Below are 20,055 nucleotides of genomic sequence, written 5' to 3' on the forward strand. Positions count from 1 at the left end.
CTGCGTGCTGCTTGGTCGTGGGCCACTTCTGCCTCCTGCAGACATACATGATCAGAGTCTTAGAGACCACCTGTCTCTCTTTCGTGGAGCCGTCTCCACATGAATGCCCTCCCGACTTCTACTCCAGGCCACCTGCCTGTAGGGTGGAGCTGTTCCCAAGTATGAGCCCTGAGCTCTCTTCCTGAGGGGAATATAAACATACAGTGCTTTGCAAAAGTATTCGGCCCCCTTGAACTTTTCAACCTTTTGCCACATTTCAGGCTTCAAACATAAAGATATAAAAATTTTATTTTTTGTGAAGAATCACTAACAAGTGGGACACAATTGTGAAGTGGAACGAAATCTATTGGATTTTTGAAACTTTTTTAACTAATAAAAAAATGAAAAGTGGGGCGTGCAAAATTATTCGGCCCCCTTGCATTAATACTTTGTAGAGCCACCTTTTGCTGCGATTACAGCTGCAAGTCGCTTGGGGTATGTCTCTATCAGTTTTGCACATCGAGAGACTGAAATTCTTGCCCATTCTTCCTTGCAAAACAGCTCGAGCTCAGTGAGGTTGGATGGAGAGCGTTTGTGAACAGCAGTTTTCAGCTCTTGCCACAGATTCTCGATTGGATTCAGGTCTGGACTTTGACTTGGCCATTCTAACACCTGGATACGTTTATTTGTGAACCATTCCTTTGTAGATTTTGCTGTATGTTTGGGATCATTGTCTTGTTGGAAGATAAATCTCCGTCCCATTTTCAGGTCTTTTGCAGACTCCAACAGGTTTTCATTCAGAATGGTCCTATATTTGGCTGCATCCATCTTCCCCTCAATTTTAACCATCTTCCCTGTCCCTGCTGAAGAAAAGCAGGCCCAAACCATGATGCTGCCACCACCATGTTTGACAGTGGGGATGGTGTGTTGAGGGTGATGAGCTGTGTCGCTTTTACGCCAAACATACCGTTTTGCATTGTGGGCAAAAAGTTCGATTTTGGTTTCATCTGACCAGAGCACGTTCTTCCACATGTTTGGTGTGTCTCCCAGGTGGCTTGTGGCAAACTTTAGACAAGACTTTTTATGGATATCTTTGAGAAATGGCTTTCTTCTTGCCACTCTTCCATAAAGGCCAGATTTGTGCAGTGCATTTCAAAATGATCGCTTGCACAGTGCTCCTTGGGATGTTTAAAGCTTGGGAAATTTTTTTGTATCCAAATCAGGCTTTAAACTTCTCCACAACAGTATTACGGACCTGCCTGGTGTGTTCCTTGGTCTTCATGATGCTCTCTGCGCTTTCAACAGAACCCTGAGACTATCACAGAGCAGGTGCATTTATACAGAGACTTGATTACACACAGGTGGATTCTATTTATCACCATCAGTCATTTAGGACAACACTGGATCATTCAGAGATCCTCGCTGAACTTCTGGAGTGAGTTTGCTGCACTGAAAGTAAAGGGGCCGAATAATTTTGCACGCACCACTTTTCAGTTTTTTATTTGCTAAAAAAGTTTAAATTATCCAATAGATTTCGTTCCACTTCACAATTGTGTCCCACTTGTTGGTGATTCTTCACAAAAAATTTAAATTTTATATCTTTATGTTTGAAGCCTGAAATGTGGCAAAAGGTTGAAAAGTTCAAGGGGGTCGAATACTTTCGCAAGGCACTGTACATATATACACATATGTATATATATATATATATATATATATATATAGTCCATACCTTTGGGTATAGCATAGATAAACGGCAAAATGCCGTAGTCTACAATGCATAGTAGTCCATTATGCTTTACCTTTGCAGGGAATCAAAGAGGAAGTAAACCCATCAGGGTTTACTTCCTCTTTAAAAGATCTCTTTTTAGGGAGATCTCCAACAGCCTGTGGCTCTTTCCCCAGCCAGGATTTCTGTATATGAATAGAAGAGTGGTCCCTGCTACGCTGTATCTGATGGTTTCAGTAGATTAGGCAATGCCCATCCCCCATGCAAGAGACAGAAAAGCCTCCATAGTGTAACTCTTACATTTTTTTTTAATTATAAAACATAAAGTAATGCACTTACAAACCTTCTATTTCAAAAAATAGGTCCCGGAAGAAATGGGCAGCGATCGAGAGTCGGCCGGCTTGATATTCGAGAGGCTTTTTTGAAATACGAAGATTTGGAAGTATAGTATATGCATGTATATAGCAAAAATGACACCCAAAATACATTCTGCTACTCATCTTGAGTATGGCGATACCACATGTGTGAGACTTTTGCACAGCCTGGCCACATAGAGGCCCAACATTGAAGTAGTACCTTCAGGTGTTCTAGGAGCATAAATGACACATCTCATTTCATTCCTATCTATCACACTTTTGAAGGTCCTGGAGCACCAAGACAATGGAATTATCCACAAAATGACCCCATTTTGGAAAGCAAACATCCAACGTAGAATCTGAGGCATGGGCCGCAGATAGGTACCTGGGTCCTCTGATTGGCCCATCCCTAGTTTTGAGAAGAGTCTTTCCAATCAGGTTATATGAAGTACATAAAAGGCCTTCACCTATAACAAGGGCTGTACCCATTTTTAGTCACGGCCGCACTGTATAGACAGTTTGTAGGTAAAGATGAGCCAATCCTTTCAGCTTTAATTACATTTTAACTGACTTGGCTTCTGCATTTCCTATGTAAAGTTCAGGTTGAACCTTTGACACTATACAAATCCTGTATAATAATAATAAGAGAGAAAACATCTGTACTGGACACGTTGTAACATTGCACTCCATACAGAGGTGTCCTCTCCCTCGGCACTCATCTCCTCTACACTTCCACACCACAACACAAACTTTCTTCCCTTTCCTCTATTCACTAGTACGGGTCTGGCCTGAGCCAATCGGTGCGCCCCTCTCAGCGGCCAATTAGAATGTGCCCGGAAGTAGCCAATCGGCGGCCGTCTCTGATGAGGCCGTCAGAGGTTGGCTGAGCCTGTCAGTGTAGTGGCAGCGCGGTGTGCGGAGTGTGTATTGCTGTGTCGGGATGCTGTGTATGTCGGAGCGCTCTCCTCCTGTGCAGTGCAGGCTGAGCTCCACAAACATGCCGGGCGGTATCCGTCTCCTCCTCCTCCTCTGTGAGTACCACATTTCTTATATATATGAGAGAGAGCGAGAGAGAGAGCGCCTTCCACTTCCACACTGGGAACTTTGTGTGTCCTCCCACCCAGGAAACTTTCCCCGGACTACACCGAGCCGGGCTGTGTGAGGAGACCACCGAGCTCACTTCTCCTGTGTGTGTGAGGGGTGTCCTTCCTCCAATCACCTCTGTCCTCCTACCCGGCTCCGATCATCTGCATTCTACATCTGTATACATCACCAGCCGCTCTCCTCTCTTCACTTTCCGCTCTCATTCCCCTTCCTTCTCTTTTCACTCTTCTGACTTTTCTTTTTTCTCACACTTTTTTCTTCTATTTTTTCCTCCTTCTTTTTTTTTTTTTTTTTTTAACCTCATTTTCACTTCTTTTATTCACTCGTGTGCTTTTTTTTTTTTTTGTGTGTTCCTCCTCCTCTTCTTCGCTTGTCCTCCTCCTCTTCGCTTGTCCTCCTCCTCTTCGCTTGTCCTCCTCCTCTTCGCTTGTCCTCCTCCTCTTCGCTTGTCGTCCTCCTCTTCGCTTGTCGTCCTCCTCTTCGCTTGTCGTCCTCCTCTTCGCTTGTCCTCCTCCTCTTCTTCTTCGCTTGTCCTCCTCGTCCTCCTCCTCTTCTTCTTCTTCTTCTTCTTCTTCTTCTTCTTCTTTCTTCTTCTTCTTCTTCTTCTTCTTCTTCTTCTTCTTCTTCTTCTTCTTCTTCTTCTTCTTTCTTCTTCTTCTTCTTCTTCTTCTTCTTCTTCTTCTTCTTCTTCTTCTTCTTCTTCTTCTTCTTCTTCTTCTTCTTCTTCTTCTTCTTCTTCTTCTTCTTCTTCTTCTTCTTCTTCTTCTTCTTCCTTCTTCTTCTTCTTCTTCTTCTTCTTCTTCTTCTTCTTCTTCTTCTTCTTCTTCTTCTTCTTCTTCTTCTTCTTCTTCTTCTTCTTCTTCTTCTTCTTCTTCTTCTTCTTCTTCTTCTTCTTCTTCTTCTTCTTCTTCTTCTTCTTCTTCTTCTTCTTCTTCTTCTTCTTCTTCTTCTTCTTCTTCTTCTTCTTCTTCTTCTTCTTCTTCTTCTTCTCTTCTTCTTCTTCTTCTTCTTCTTCTTCTTCTTCTTCTTCTTCTTCTTCTTCTTCTTCTTCTTCTTCTTCTCTTGTCGTCCTCCTCCTCCTCTTCGCTTGTTGTCCTCTTCACTTGTTGTCCTCCTTCTTCTTCTCCCTTCTCGTCGTCGCTTTTCGTTGTCCTCCTCCTCCTCCTCCTCATGCTCATCCTCATCCTCCTCCCTGCTCCTCCTCCTCTTCTTTGCTGCTCCTCCTCCTCTTCTTTGCTGCTCCTCCTCCTCTTCTTTGCTGCTCCTCCTTCTTCCTCGCTGCTCCTCCTTCTTCCTCTTCTTCCTCCTCATCCTCATCCTCCTCTTCTTCTTCTTCTGCTCATCCTCCTCCTCCTCTTCTTCTTCTTCTTCTTCTGCTCATCCTCCTCCTCCTCTTCTTCTTCTTCTTCTTCTGCTCATCCTCCTCCTCCTCTTCTTCTTCTTCTTCTTCTGCTCATCCTCCTCCTCCTCTTCTTCTTCTCATCCTCATCCTCATCATCCTCATCCTCTTCTTCTGCTCATCCTCATCCTCTTCTTCTGCTCATCCTCATCCTCCTCCTCCTCCTCTTCTTCTGCTCATCCTCATCCTCTTCTTCTGCTCATCCTCATCCTCCTCCTCCTCCTCTTCTTCTGCTCATCCTCATCCTCCTCCTCTTCTTCTGCTCATCTTCTTCTCTGCTTTTCTTTGCTTTCTTCTCTTCCTCCTCCTTGCTCATGCTCTTCCTCCTCACCTGTGCTCTTCTTCTTTGCTACCACTTCTCTTTGCCCGTGCTCTACCTCCTCTTTGCTCTCACTGCTCCTCCTCCTCTTCTTTGCCGTACTCTTCCTCCTCTTTGCCCATGCTGCTGCTGCTGCTGCTGCTCCTCCTCTTTTGCCCGCTCTGCTCCCCCTCTTCTTTGCCTGTGCCCTGCTTCATCTTCTCTTATTTGCCCGCTCCTCGTCGTCTTCTCTTATTTGCCCGCTCCTCGTCGTCTTCTCTTATTTGCCCGCTCCTCGTCGTCTTCTCTTATTTACCCGCTCCTCGTCGTCTTCTCTTATTTGCCCGCTCCTCGTCTTTTCTTCTTGCTTGACCCGCGCTTTGTCGTCTTCTTTTTTTCATCTGCACTCTCCCTTACAGGCACACTCTGTCTCTCTCTGTCTCTGTCTCTGTCTCTCTCTCTCTCTCTGTCTGTCTCTCTCTGTCTGTCTCTCTCTGTCTCTCTCTGTCTCTCTCTGTCTCTCTCTGTCTCGCTCTGTCTCGCTCTGTCTCGCTCTGTCTCGCTCTGTCTCGCTCTCTTTCTAGTGAAATGTTTTTGATTGAGTTTCTGTCTGAGCACATTGTTAGTTTTGGATAGACAAGGTGCCCATGAGTTGTTGCCGGGTGCAGTTTTCACTCATCCTTGTTGGTCAAGAGACAATATGGTGTTGAGAGATGGGGCTTCTGCTTTGTATGTGGTACCAGCTCTCTTCTGTACTGTGAACAGTTAAGGAAATGTTATTTGTAGAATTCCAGATGGAATATTTCTATTTGAGACATATTGGGGTTTTTTCAGGCTAGGGGACAGGGCCCCTGTACTTAAATGCTATAAAGTATGATTGGTATGGTATCACTGTCAAGGATTTTTCACTAGGCTCCTTGCCAGTGGTTTTAGGTGGTACAGCTTTCTCCTGATGGGGTTTCTTCTGCCTATACATGTAAGGTTACGCTCGGTAGATAAACACACAACTTTAAATGTGCCTTGTGACAGTAGAGCCTCATGCACACTGGACACTTGGCTGTTTCTCCTACACGCCTTTTCTCCAGACAGCAGGGTTATGGTAGAAACAAATGTGATGCTTATAGACAATGCGTTTAAGAGCATCAAATGCTTGGACATTAATTCATTTCATTGACCAACATTTTTTCCCTGGCTTGGAATGAATTGCCATTCAGGTGCTAAATGTACCTAGCGTTAATGTGCCCCAAGCTGTTTTTTTTTTTTTTGTCAAAATGCCGCTGCTCCTGGACTCACTAGCAGTGTTTTTTTTTTTTTTTCCTGCCTCTAAATGCCTATGTGTAAAAGCTAAGGCCTCATTTACACAGCTGCTGGTAAATGGACATTTAGGAGCAGTTGGGCATTTTTTTTTTCAACTGCTCCTGAACTCTCCTCTATGTTCTGTTATCAGTACATGTACACAGGGTCGCTTTATAGTTGTGTCCAGGCAGTTGCGTTTAGAGGCTTTTTTTTGGAACCCCAAAAAAATGCATTCAGAAGCTGTGTTTAGAGGCATTTCAAACGCCAAACGTGGCTACCCACATTTAGGCGCATTTTCGTTTAGTATCGCTTTTAAAGGGAAACATTTTATTTATTGCTTTTGAACCTGGACAATGCTAAAAACACACCAAAAACTCAATTATCACTGTATACAAGCTTGATATACCATGTGACATTCCCCTCACCAGCCAATTATGCTGTACAATACACAACTTGCATTACTCGATGCTGAAGTGGAATAGGAATTTCACTCACCCATCAACCATTGAGAATTTGCGAACTAGAAGAGTTCTAACCTTTTCCAAGAGAACGTTGAAGGTGGCAATTGACATGCATGTAAAATTGAAAAAATTCTCTAGGTAATTACGCAGCTGAACATACATATTAGAGAAGTATCCTGTGGACATGCTTTGAGCCATCAATGGATCTGGTCCTCTCACACAGTTTTCTACATCTTGGGAGCCTCAGCAAAAGCAACATCAGGAGCATTTCCTCACACACTTCCTCACACACTTCCTCACACACTTCCTCACACACTTCCTCACACACTTCCTCACACACTTCCTCACACACTTCCTCACACATGCTCATCATTGGATCCATATTAACAAACCAACCAAAAAATAACAGCTAGCTACAAGTACACTGCTTTCTCAGCTGCTACTCACACTGTTCTCTCACCGAATGGCTGAAATAGTTGAGAAGTGTCCCGTGTACATGAAGTCTAACATGCAGGGGCATTTAGAGGCAGAAAAATATATGCCAGATGCCCCTAACAGCCGTATTTAAAAAAAAAAAAAAAAAAAAAATGTCCAGTGTGCTATGTATGCACAGGTATGCCTTCCCTTAAGAGGCTGTAATGAGCAATCTGACCGTTGAAAGCATTGGCTATTGCACACAGATTTTACATCTTGCTGACTGTCCTATAAGGCTGGATTCACACCTATGCATTTTTAGTGCTTTTTGCATTTTGCAGATTTGTACTACAGTCCATTCACCATGGTTTCCTATGGAACACGTTCTGTAGTACAAATCTGCAAAATGCAAAAAGCACTAAAAATGCATAAGTGTGAATCCAGCCTAAGAGTATGTTGCCTTTATGTAGAGGATGAAGAGCGAACTGCTTATGCAATGACTGTACATTCAGGCCAAGTTACAAAGAAGATTGCAGTGATGAGTTCAAGAATATACTGCTAGTCCAGTGGTTTCCATACTTTTCAAGGCAAATACAAAGGTCAGAAGCTGTGACCCCCCCCCCCCCCCCACCCCATAGTGTTCTGTTTAGTCTATAAATTGTTTATCTGTTCTCCCCTTTGGGGATGATTTTCCCTGCACTGGTGTGTGATTGAAAATGGTCTGTTCAGCATTCACACATGTACTTCTTGGAGTGCTGGTGAAGACAGAACACACATTTGACCTATACGATATACGTAAATAGTTTTATTCTAAAATGCAATTATGCACTAAAAAAATGAATTTGAAAAAAACCTACATCTTGCCTTTGGCTGATGAAAACCTATTTTCTTGGATGTTTCCCCATGCTCTCATTGTGGTAAGATTGTCTTATTATATAATAGTCCGTGCACATGTATCATCTGTTCTTGCTGATTCTGGGAGGCGACATCCTCTAATGCTGACATTCCTACAAGACAATCCATCAATATTGTTCATTAACATGCAGCTTGCCATAGGGACCCTGTTAATGTGCTCCTTTATCATTTTCATTCATATAGGGATCTAGGCGTTGAATAGATGTATGATTTTATAGGGACATATGAATATGCTTGCAGTTATGAAATTAGCATGTTTAAAGCAACCCTGTTGCTTCACACATATTCTGCAGGGACAGGGCATAGCTGTAAAAGTAGACCCTCTCACTGCTTGCGATGCTCTGACCCTGAGAAATGGTCCCCTGAAGTCCAACAGGAACCCAACACTTCCGAGAGTCCTGAATGCACCACACATCCCTGGTGTGCCCAACTCCCCTGCTATGTATCGGCATAGCAGGTCCCGCCGGGTAGAAGGGAGGGAAGAGAGCTAGCAGCTCTCCTCTCCCTTGTTGTTGACCCAAAAGTGAAGTGAAGTGAAGGCTGGGAAAGAATGTAATGCAGTATGCTATGCATTGCATTACATTCAGTGGAGCACAGGAGAGACATACAGAGTCTTTTAGACCTTGGCTGTCTCATTGCAATACACATTACATATCGCCGCGCATGGCGGAAAGGGAACAATAATTCTGGCACCAGACTTCCTTCGTAATACTAAACTGATGACCTATAGGGGCTTTTAAAGTGTCTCCTATAGAAAATATAGGGTACTGAATTTTTGTTGCCATTTTGTGGGCGAATGCAAATTTAAGGTTAGACTTGTTGAGTATCTATTTACTAGGTGCAACCTCGGCTTTTATATTTTACTAAAAAATAGTGCAATTTATTTCGTGACCCCTAAAATTAACTTTTAATGTGTTTTTTACTGAAATATCAGCACCACTTTTTTATAGTAATATGTGACATAAAAAAATGAAACTACCACTATTTTATTCTCTAGGATGACTGCTTTTAGGAAATGTATAACTTTTATGTAATCTTCTGGCCTGAAATTACCTTTTAAGTTTATGCAAAAAAGGGTTAACCCTTTCGCTGGCCAAGCCTGTATGCTGTACAAACCTGCATTGCATGTCTCCTCTGCTATAAGCTCAGTCACAGTGGTGACCATAAAAATATAGCAGAATTGTACAGCAGATGCTGCTAAACAAACTGATAGCTCTGATCATTGGAGAAACTGACCAGAGCTATTTACCTGAAATGATCTCCCCCCTCCCCGCCTCTCCACCGTGCCGTCTCACCCCGCCACTCTACCTGCCTTTGCTGTGCTCTAAATTGCCCTTCACACCCCCCCCCCTTCCGCTGCTCCACCTCCTCTGCCCTCCCACTGGCTTTCCAAGGGATCTATTTTATTTATTTTTAAAAACAACCCCCCATGCCCTGGTTTTGCACCCCCTTTCTTAAGCTGCTAGCTGGCTCTCCCTCCTCTGTCTGCTGATTACCAACCCCCTTCCTTTCCAGAAAGAATACAGGCAGGGATCACTACCGATCGCTTCTATGTTTTTATCACAAACACATAGTAAAAAAGAAAAAAGATACTAAGGGTAGATTTAGAGATGTGTCTAAATCTCCCTTGCCTCTGGAGCCTGATCCACATTTGGATCACGCTCCAGTGGCTACTGGCGATGAGCAAGCGATGCAGCGACTCCTCATCACTTGTTTTAAATCCATTTTACCAAGAAATGTGCCGCATCCGCATGCATTGCACAAGATTGTGGAGCTTCCCTGTTGACTTGAATATTTAGTGTTCGGAGGAAGGCATCGCTATACGCCTTCTTCAACTTTACTGCGGGCCTCGAAGCATTGTGGCATCATCACCCTGTCCACTGCCTATTGCATCTTAAGGAGGGCGTTTGGCAGGCTCAACCATGCATTTTTGTTGTATGCCAAATGCCTCCACTTAAGCTGCAATAGGCAGTGCTGATGCTGTTATACTTTGTGCCCCCAGCAAAGTTGACCTAATTTATAGCAATGCTGTCTCCTGAACACTACACATTCCTGTCAACAGAGAAACGCCACAAACGCCCCGCAACCTTGTGCAATGCATGCAGTTTCAGCCCATTTGTTGGTAAAATGGGGTTAAAACACGTGGTGAGGAGGCATTGAATCATTTCCTCACTGCCTGTCAGCCACTGGAGCATGATCCGAACGTTGATTGGTCTTCAGAGGCAATCAGTAGCACCTTTTTATTCTGCTGGTCATGTGCTTTCAGAAAATATGTTTTGGGGGGGGGGGGGGGTCTTTTACAAACTCTGACAGCTGTAAGTGAAAAATGAAAACCTCCAAACTTTTAGAGAAATGTTTGTGTATGTTTGATTTTAACCATTTTGCAAAAAGTCTCAATTTAAAATTGACAAATATTTGGTATTTATTAACCTCCCTGGCGGTATGATTAGTTCTGGTTTTAGGCGCTGAAAGCGGTACAATTATATTGCATGGAAATTTGGCGTTTTATATTGTAGTCCTGTAATTCTTAGAATAACTCTCTTAAATCTGTTCAAACCAGAGTCTAGCAGACATCCCGGGTATGATAAAGTTTATAATATAATAAATAAAAATTATTAAATAATGTAATCAAATCCAAAAACACAGAAATTTGCTAATTTGCAGAATTGTCGCTGTCGTTAGATTTAGTGTTTGATGACGAATTTCCCCACAAATCGCTATCACTCAATTCTGCAAGTGATTATAATTTAACCCCTTCCCGCTGAGCATACGCAGATGTGCGTACTCTGCTTCCGGGGGTATACCGGGATGATGCCCACACCTGCAGGCATCATCCCGGTACCGTTTTTTACAGCGGGCGATTGGCTATCCAGCCATAACAACCGAAGCAGCTAAAAGCTCGGCTGTTATGCCGGAGGAGCGGGAGGGGATGCCCCCCGCTGCCTCCCGCCGCTGTTACCGATTCGCGATCGGATGCCTCTGGCTGCTGGGGAGGAACTGGAATGATGCCGTGAGCGGCGTCATTCCAGTCTCCTAACAGTAAACACGGAAGCGACGTCATGATGTCACTTCCCATTTACTCGGCTGCCAATGGCGCCGGTTTTAAAAAAAAATATACAGTATTCAGAATCGCCGTTTTCGGCGATCTGAATACTTTGAAGTGTAAAAGAGGGATCGGGGGTTTTAAAGTGCCCGCCGTCCCCGCGAGCTCGCAAAGCAAAGAAAACGCATACGGAAGTCGTGCCTGCATATGTAAACGGTGTTCAAATCACACATGTGAGGTATCGCTGCGATCGTCAGAGCGAGAGCAATAATTCTAGCACTAGACCTCCTTTGTAACGCTAACCTGGTAACCATAAAAAAAATGTAAAGCGTCGTCTATTGACATTTTTAGGTACCGTACTCTGTCGTCATTCCACTAGTGCGTGCAATTATAAAGTGTGACATGTTTGGTATCTATTTACTCGGCGTAACATTATCTTTCACATTATGCAAAAAAATTGGGCTAATTTTACTGTTCGTTTTTTTTTTAATTCATGAAAGTGTCTCTTTTCCCAAAAAGTTGCGTTTAAAACACCACTGCGCAAATACCGTGTGACATAAAATATTGCAACAATCACCATTTTATTCTCTAGAGTCTCTGCTAAAAAATATATATAATGTTTGGGGGTTCCAAGTAATTTTCTAGCAAAAAATATGGATTTTAACTTGTAAACACCAAATGCCAAAAATAGGCTTAGTCATGAAAGGGTTATTATCGCTGTTTTCTAGTTGGTCTAAAATCACTTTTGACATTAAGGGACCCTCTTTGGTTGCTATGGACAATCTCCAAATTCCAGGCAGAAAAAACAGTATTTATAATATAAAAGTGCATGCAGGGCACTGCACAGACCACTAGGGACAAAGTGGGTGTGTAATTTTTTTTATACAGTACTGTAATCCGTAAGATTACAGTACTGTGTGTGTTTTGTGTGTTTCTTTTACTTTTTTGAATTTGGCGCCAATTTCCGCTCCTGTGCGCCGTAACGTCGCAGGGAACGGAGCTCAGCGGCATTCGGGCACTGTGTGAATCGAGCGGAGGACAGCTCGACCACACAGCGTGGAGGACAACGCTGGATCCAGGGGACAAGGTAAGTAACTTCTCCCTGTGTCCTCCCTGTATCCAGCGATGCGACTCAGAGTCTGGCTTGGGGTTAGCGCTTATGGTACTGAAATTCCAACCCGAGCCAGACTCGGGATTACCGCTAGGGAGGTTAACTCAATACAGCTTAAGCTTTTATATTTAGTAGAAATTTCGCAGGAGTTTTGTAAAATTTGCTGTATCTGCTAACAATGATTTTAGCAAAAATATTGTTTTTATAAACATTTGCGCAAATATCACAGTGCCTTAAAAATCGGTAGCCCCTTCTTTTTATTCTACAGATCATGTGCTCTCATAAAATATATGGTGGCGGGGGGGAGGGGAGGGGTTCTTTTTACAAACTCTGAAAGCTGTAAGTAAAAAATGAAAACCTCCAGATTTTTAGAGAAATTTGGATATTTGCATTTTTGCATACATTCAATTTTCACAATTTTGCAAAAAGACAGACAGAATTTTAAAATTGACAAATATTTGTTATTAACTCAATACAGGTTAAGCTTTTATATTTAGCAGGAATTTTGTAAAATGTGCTGTGTTTTTATCTGCTTTTAATGATTTTAGTGTATTTTTTTTTTTTTTTGCGAAAATATTGTTTTGATAAACATTTGCGCAAATACAGCGAAGCCTTAAAAATCAGTAGTGCCTTCTTTTTATTCTACTGCTGTGCTTTCAGAAAATATATGGTTTGTGGGGGGTCTTTTACAAACTCTGAAAGCTGTAAGGGAAAAATAAAAAAAAGCAATGGAAAAATTGGAAAAATGGTCTGGCCAGCTGAGTTTAAAAGTGGAGCATGCAGGGCTTGGCAGTAAAAAGGTTAAATGATAGGTTCACCTTCAGGAACATGTTACATGTTCCACCTGTAAGCTTGTTGGCTAAAAAAAAACTGGCTCCTAACTCTTTTAGCTGGCTCCTAGATTGGCCAATAGAAGGAGCAGTCAGCTTTGAGCGCGTAGCCTTTCATCACTGCAGTCCTGATTGAAAAGATTCCAGCCCTGCCTAGGTCCAATCAGACGCCGGTGACATTACTTCCTGTTCCACAGTCCATGCTGGTCTGTGTGGAGCTGCTTGGTTCCTTTGCTCCTGGAGAAACACTGTGATCCATTCCAGCCATCTGCTCAATCCTTCCGAGCTATCTGGAACAGCGGTGGGACCCACAGAGCCATGGGGAATGCCAGGACTGCACTTTACTTTGACGAGCATGCATCTTCTATCATCTTGTAAGTGTTTTTAACCACTTAAGCCCCGGACCAATGCGCTTTAGCACTGCGTCGCTTTACCTGACAATTGCGCAGTCGTGTGACGTGGCTCCCAAACAAAATTGGCGTCCTTTTTTTCTCCACAAATAGAGCTTTTTTTTGGTGGTGTTTGATCACCTCTGCGTTATTAAATTTGTTGCGCTATAAACAAAAATAGAGCGACAATTTTGAAAACAATTCAATATTTTTTTACTTTTTGCTATAATAAATATCCCCAAAAATATATAAAAAAAACATTTTTTTTTCCTCAGTTTAGGCTGATACGTATTCTTCTACATATTTTTGGTAAAAAAAAATCGCAATTAGTGATTGGTTTGCTTAAAAGTTATAGCGTTTAAAAAATAGGGGATAGTTTTATAGCATTTTTATTAATATTTTCATTTTTTCTAGTAATGACGGCGATCACCGATTTTTTATTTTTTTTTTTTTTTTTTTTTTTTTTTTTTTTTTTAATTGTGACTGCGACGTTATGGCGGACACATCAGACATTTTTCACACATTTTTGGGACCATTGTCATTTATACAGCAATCAGTGCTATTTAAATGCACTGATTCCTGTGTAAATGACACTGGCAGTGAAGGAGTTAACCACTAGGGGGCAGTGTAGGTGTTATGTATGACATGATGTTTTTTTTTATTGTAGGGGGCGTGGCCTGGCTTGTGACGTCACTGATCGTCCTTCCCTATAAAAGGGAACAGACGATCGGTGACAGCCACACAGGGAGAGGTTTGTTTACACAGACCTCTCCTTGTTCTTCAGCTCTGTGACCCGATCGCGGGACACCAGCGGCGATCGGGTCCGCTGGTCCCGTGGTCACGGAGCACAGGACCGGGTCGGAAGCGCTGATCAGATTCAAAATGGAGAGAAAAGATTCGACAATGTCGAAGAATCCTGGACTAATAGAGTTAAAGGGGTTGTAAAGCTTCGTTTTTTATTTTCTAAATAGGTTCCTTTAAGCTAGTGCATTGTTGGTTCACTTACCTTTTCCTTCGATTTCCCTTCTAAATATTTTTTTTCTTTGTCTGAATTTCTCACTTCCTGTTTCTCCTCAGTAAGCTTCACACCATCATCCAAGTGGCGTCAGCCAGAACAGCTTACTAAGGAGGAACAGGAAGTGAGAAATTCAGACAAAGAAAAAAAATATATTTAGAAGGGAAATCGAAGGAAAAGGTAAGTGAACCAACAATGCACTAGCTTAAAGGAACCTATTTAGAAAATAAAAAATTAACCTTTACAATCCTTTTAAGGTTAGGCACATTCAACCATAGGTTCAATAGACACAGATTGTTGTTGTTAGCGTCATGTCGTCTCTCCTATCTATATCGAACTGTTGTCACAACGAAAACTAAAATAAAGCATTTGTTTATGTCTGATCTTTAGTTTTTCAGATTCTGCACTTTCGTTATTGTTTGTTAAAACGATAACGAAAATACCTGAAATTCGGACGAAAATGAATGCACATGTCTAGTAACCAGTCAGCCTATTTAAATAGAGAAAAGCAGATACTGTATAGTATCAAGTGCACAACACTGAATGAGGACCAGAGAAAGCAAAGGAGAGATTTGTCTGAGGACATCAGAAAGAAGATTTTATAGCAGGTTGATGTTTCTGTGATTACAGCTGCAAATTTTATTGAAGAGGAACTGCAGTCTGCTCACATAATTTGTAATAAAAACATCTTTGCCATTCTGAAGCTTCCCTCCAACTACATTGCATATTATTTTATATATATATACTGTGATTCTGTACTTGCCAAATATGCTGCAGAAATCTCCCTGCACTAAGTCTGGCTGAAATAATTTTAACTATGTGCAGCTGAAGCTGCTGCTGCCTGTTTACTTCCTGGATTTACACAGACACACCTCCCAGCTCTGCAGCTTTCATTGGTTCTCTTATGACTCACCCCCCTCCCTTCCTGGCAAACTCTCATGAGAGGTGAGAGGGCTGTGCCTGATGTCTTAAACCTAGGCTTTTTACCAGTCAAGAAACAAGAAGTGGGCTGTATAAGGTATTTGCTGGCAGAAAGAAAGGTTTTACTATCCAAAGTTAAAACAACAAGGGCAGAAGATTTTAATAGCTGGAAAGATAAAAAAATTAGCAAAGGTCCACCTTTGGCTGCTGAATGACCGGGCCATTTTTTTTTTCTTCTAGTAATGGCGTGATCTGCGATATTTGTTGGGACTGCTACATTATGGCGGAGACATCGGACACTTTTGACACATTTTTGGGACCATTGCATTTATATAGTGATCCGTGCTATAAAAAACTGATTACTGTAAAAATGTCACTGGCAGGGAAGGGGTTAACACTAGGGGGCGATATAGGAGTTAACAGTGTTTCCTAGTGTGTGTTTTTAACTGAAGGGGGAGGGGACTGACTAGAGGAAGTGACGGATAGTGTGTTCCTATTAGCTAGGAACCAATATCTGTCACTCCTCTCAGAACAGGAATTTGTGTGTTTACACACCTCCCTGTTCTGCCTCTCGTGCTCACGATAGCTTGTGGCCGACGGTCATCGTGATTGTCGGCCATGAACATCGGCACCCCTGCTATGCAGCTGATGATGGCTACAATGGTTTGCTGGATTGTGCTGACCTGCCCCAGTAAAATGATGGAGGCTGGTCGGCAAGCGGTTAAAGTGTTACTAAACCCAGGACCCTGTATTCACTATATCTGGTCTCCCACAATACACAAAACATGGAAATGCAATTATTTTAGTAAATCCAAACTGCTTAAATATCTTTTCTCATCAAAGGTATATATGGCAGCCTTGTGACTTCTATCAGAGACTGGTTAAAGCTTGTAAGAGGAGTTCTCATTATACTCTGACTGTCCTATTTCGGCTGCCTGACCCCGACCCTCTGTCTGGACAGTGCTGATTGGCCCTGTGCTGATCCCATGCACTCCCCCAAGAAAAACCAAACTGAGCATGTGCTGAGTCACTCTAAAGGCTCTGTACTATCATCAGATGAATTGGGGACTGTGTCAAAAGGGGAGGATCACAGAAGATGGGCTCAAACAGCCTTTTTACACAATGCAGAGGATTAACCCCTTAGGTTCCACAGTGAGCCTAACCAGCATGAGCTACTGCATATACAGACTGATTTTACTGTTTTGGGTTTAGTAATACTTTAACCTTCCTAGGTATGACCACAAAAGAAAAATTGACCCCAGAATGCAGAAAAGGACAGTGTTTATGGTAGACAAAGCCTCAGGAAACTTTCAGAGATATGAGCTGAACTCCAAGGTCAAGGTACATCAGTGTCTGATTGCATCATCCATCACTTTTTGAGCATCAGTGGGCTCAAAGGAAGAAGACCCTGGAGACTTCAATGCCAAAAGGAAAACATAAAAAAGCCAGTTTGGATTTTGCTAAAAAGCATATTGAGAAGCCACAATTCTTCTGGGAGAATGTTCTTTAGACAGATGAGACAAAACTGAAGCTTTGTTGGCAAGTCAGCTGTAAGTGCACAGATGAAAAAGTGAATCTTTCAGTTTCAGATCAGTTATGCGTTGGAGCTGTGTGATGGCACAGGGTGCCTTGAATCTGTGCATGGCACAATGACATGTCAAGACTATCAAATTCTGGAGTGAAACGTACTGGCCAGTGTTACAAAGCTGTGTCTTGGCGCTCTTCATGGGCCATCAACAGCATAATGCCCTTAAACACAGCTAAAAGCACCCCAAAATGGCAAAGACTTAGACATTGAATTATTCTAAAATTGACTTCTGTGAATCCTGATCTGAATGCTGTTAAAGATCTATGGAAAGAACTGAAACAGGCAGCGTTGAGAAGGCACCTTTCAATCCCGGGAGCAGTTTTCTCATGATTTGGGAACCAAACTACCTGCTGGCAGGTACCGAAGACTCCTTGAGAGCTGCAGATATCACTTGTTTGTAGTGATTATCTCTAATGGTTGTGTAATTGGCAATGTTCTTACCATTTTCATTTGTCTTATTTAAAGGATAAGTTCACCTTGCAGGAAAATGAAAAAAAAAATCCTGTAGGAGCCTGGAAAGCCCCCTACTGGTTATGCTTAAGTTCTTTTAAAATACATACTCACCTGTCTATTATATCCAGCATCATCCTACAGTGATCTGCTGCTCAGCTGTCTGTGCCTGTGTCTTGCGCCACAGTCTAAAGCCCCATACACACTATCAGATTATCTGCTGAGTTTTTTCTTCAGATTTACCAAAACCATATAATATGAGGACAAACCTTAGGAGTTTCAATGTGTATGCAATCAGGCAGGCCCTTCTACTACATGGTTTTGGTAAATCTGAAGGAAAAACTCAGCAGATAATCTGATAGTGTGTATGGGGTTTAGGTCCTACTCAGCCAGCTGCCTCTTCTGGGTTCATACAGCCTTGTCCCTGATGAAGTAAACAATCCTGTCCCTCCAGCCACTCTGTGAATGGGTTATGTGATGGGGATGTCCCAGGAGGCTGCGGACACAAGACACTTTATTCTCACCTAGATGAGACTAGCAGTGGGGAATAAAAATGAAAAAAATAAATGGCCCTCCCACTCAAAAAATTAAAAAGATGGCTCACTTTTATTTGTGCAGAAGTGAGGGGGGGGGGGGGGGGGCAGAGACTAAGGACCCGTGCACACTGCACATTTGGCTATATCTCCTCCTTTCTTGGATTTTTTTCATTATTGCTTTTGCTGTTTATCTCGTGCTGAAACATTGAACAGCTTAACCACCTTATCAGTAAGGAACGTCTTTTAAATACTAAAAGTAAAACCATCTTTTCTACATTTGCAACCAATTTTTTTTTTCCCTTTTTGTCCTTTGTACAGTGTCTAGAATAAAAGGTTACCGTGCCAACCCTTTATACTGTTTTATGAATATATTTAGAATTTAATCCATGGGTGCTCAACCTGTGGCCCTCCGGCTGTTGCAGAACTGAAAGTCCCATTTTGCCGGCGGTATAGCAACGCTGCCCCATTGATTTCAATGGGGAGGAGTGGTGAGTTCACCGCTTCAAAGAGGGTGCTGGCAGGACTTTTTCTGACGCCCTGCCAGCGCATCCTCTGGTTTTCACACTGGAGTGAATGGAGCAGCTGTTTTAGGGCGGTTTGCAGGCGCTGTTTTCAACGCTATAGCTCCCGGAAAGGGGTATCAGTGTGCAGGCAGTTTCTTTAAAATTTGGCGGGTTGCCAGCTTTATTTAGAAGAGGTTTGTAAAGTCATGAAAACAAACAAAAAACAGTAAAGTAAATCTTTGCTGTCTGGCGCTAAACTAAACAGTAGACTTCTCTCTATATGGTGTGGGACTGGTCCCTGTCACCCACAAAACATGTGGTAAAGCAAACTTTCTTTTCAAGTCCAAACAGAGCTCCCCTCTCAGATTCCCTTCTGAGTCTCAGACCAGAGCTCTCCTGTGCTCTTCTTGCTCATTTAAAGTCCACCTGAGCATGGACTCAAGTGGACCACAACATTCGAAACCAAGCCTGCCACAGAGGCTGGAAAATCCCGGGCCGGATTCCGATTCAGTCTCTTACAATAGAGAGCATGCAAGTTGAAATATGTTGATTATCCATTACTTCACCTCTCATAGCATCACAAAAAAAAAAAATCTATCTCTATTCGACAACAATTGTCCGATGGAGCATACAAACGGTAGGATTTTCCATCCCAGTGTGAAAGGGATCTAAGTGAAAATACATGTCATTTTTATTAGGGAAACTGCACACAAGCTCAATACAACAATCAATATTCAAGTGTGCTGTCCATGTAGAGTGCAATACCCATGTGTCGGTGACGTCACCAGCTGCTACACATTAGAATATCTTCCAAAATGTGCATGTTTAACAGATATTCACTGTACCTACAGATAAGCCTTGTTATACGTTTACTACCACTTATATCTGAATGACCTTGAAGTTTGTAAACTTTGTTAAGAGCCCCCACATATTTACTACTTTGAATTCTGTAACACATATTCACTATACCCTGTCAACAGGCATTGCTGTGTCACACATTTTACAGAGCCTGCCTTCTTAACTACAGATGTGCTGAGAGGAGGAGTTTTAGGAGGTGGAATTAATACAGGAATCAGTTTGTAGGCAGCATGGTATCATGGGATATGTAATCCCCTTAGAAATTGAGAGTAAACATCAGAGGAGAAGCTGCAAAGCATGCAGGGAATCCAGAGAGTTGTGTAGATTGCCAGCAGACAGGCAACACTCGCAACATGAAAGGACATTTTTAGAGCAAGTTTTTATTGTATTTGCATAAGTAACTATTGTTTGCATTGCTATTTACAATGCTAATGTTATAAAATGAAAGTATATGCAGTGACCATAGATCTCCGTTTTAACAGATTTTTTGAAAAGAACTGGGTCAAATACCTATCCCTGTGGTACACCATCGTGGGTTTTAGTGCAATTTGAGCATGTTCTTTTTTTACAACTTCCTTTTGGCTTCTGTATTCTAATCATTTTTTCATGTGCAATCGTCTATCCCTTATCCTCGCATCCTTGACTTCCTACCAGGCTATTATGAGAAACCGTATCAAATGCTTTAGCAAAATCCAGATATATTACATCAATAACGTTTCTGAAATACAGATTTATGCTTATCTCCTTATAAAAACTGATGAATCCTAGACGTGACCTACCTTTCATAAACCCATGCTGATTCTCTGCTATTCTACACTACTATACTATTTTGTATGTTCTGCTTCAGAAAACTTTAAATCATT

At 42.2% G+C, this 20,055-nt stretch overlaps 1 protein-coding gene across 1 annotated transcript in view; it reads left to right on the forward strand.

The window, feature by feature from the left end:
* Nucleotides 1-2,925: 2,925 nt before the first annotated feature.
* The window catches only part of B3GLCT (beta 3-glucosyltransferase), an 886,903-nt gene continuing 869,773 nt past the window's right edge, over nt 2,926-20,055 (forward strand). Inside the window, exon 1 of the mRNA XM_077484097.1 lies at nt 2,926-3,092. Within this exon, the coding sequence (XP_077340223.1) occupies nt 3,002-3,092 (91 nt within the window). The 5' untranslated portion in view covers nt 2,926-3,001. The remainder of the gene's footprint in view (nt 3,093-20,055) is intronic.

Source organism: Lithobates pipiens, unplaced genomic scaffold, assembly GCF_037356315.1.
Source record: "Lithobates pipiens isolate NorthernLeopardFrog02 unplaced genomic scaffold, aLitPip1_a1.2 Scaffold_16, whole genome shotgun sequence".
Taxonomy (NCBI): Eukaryota; Metazoa; Chordata; class Amphibia; order Anura; family Ranidae; genus Lithobates; species Lithobates pipiens.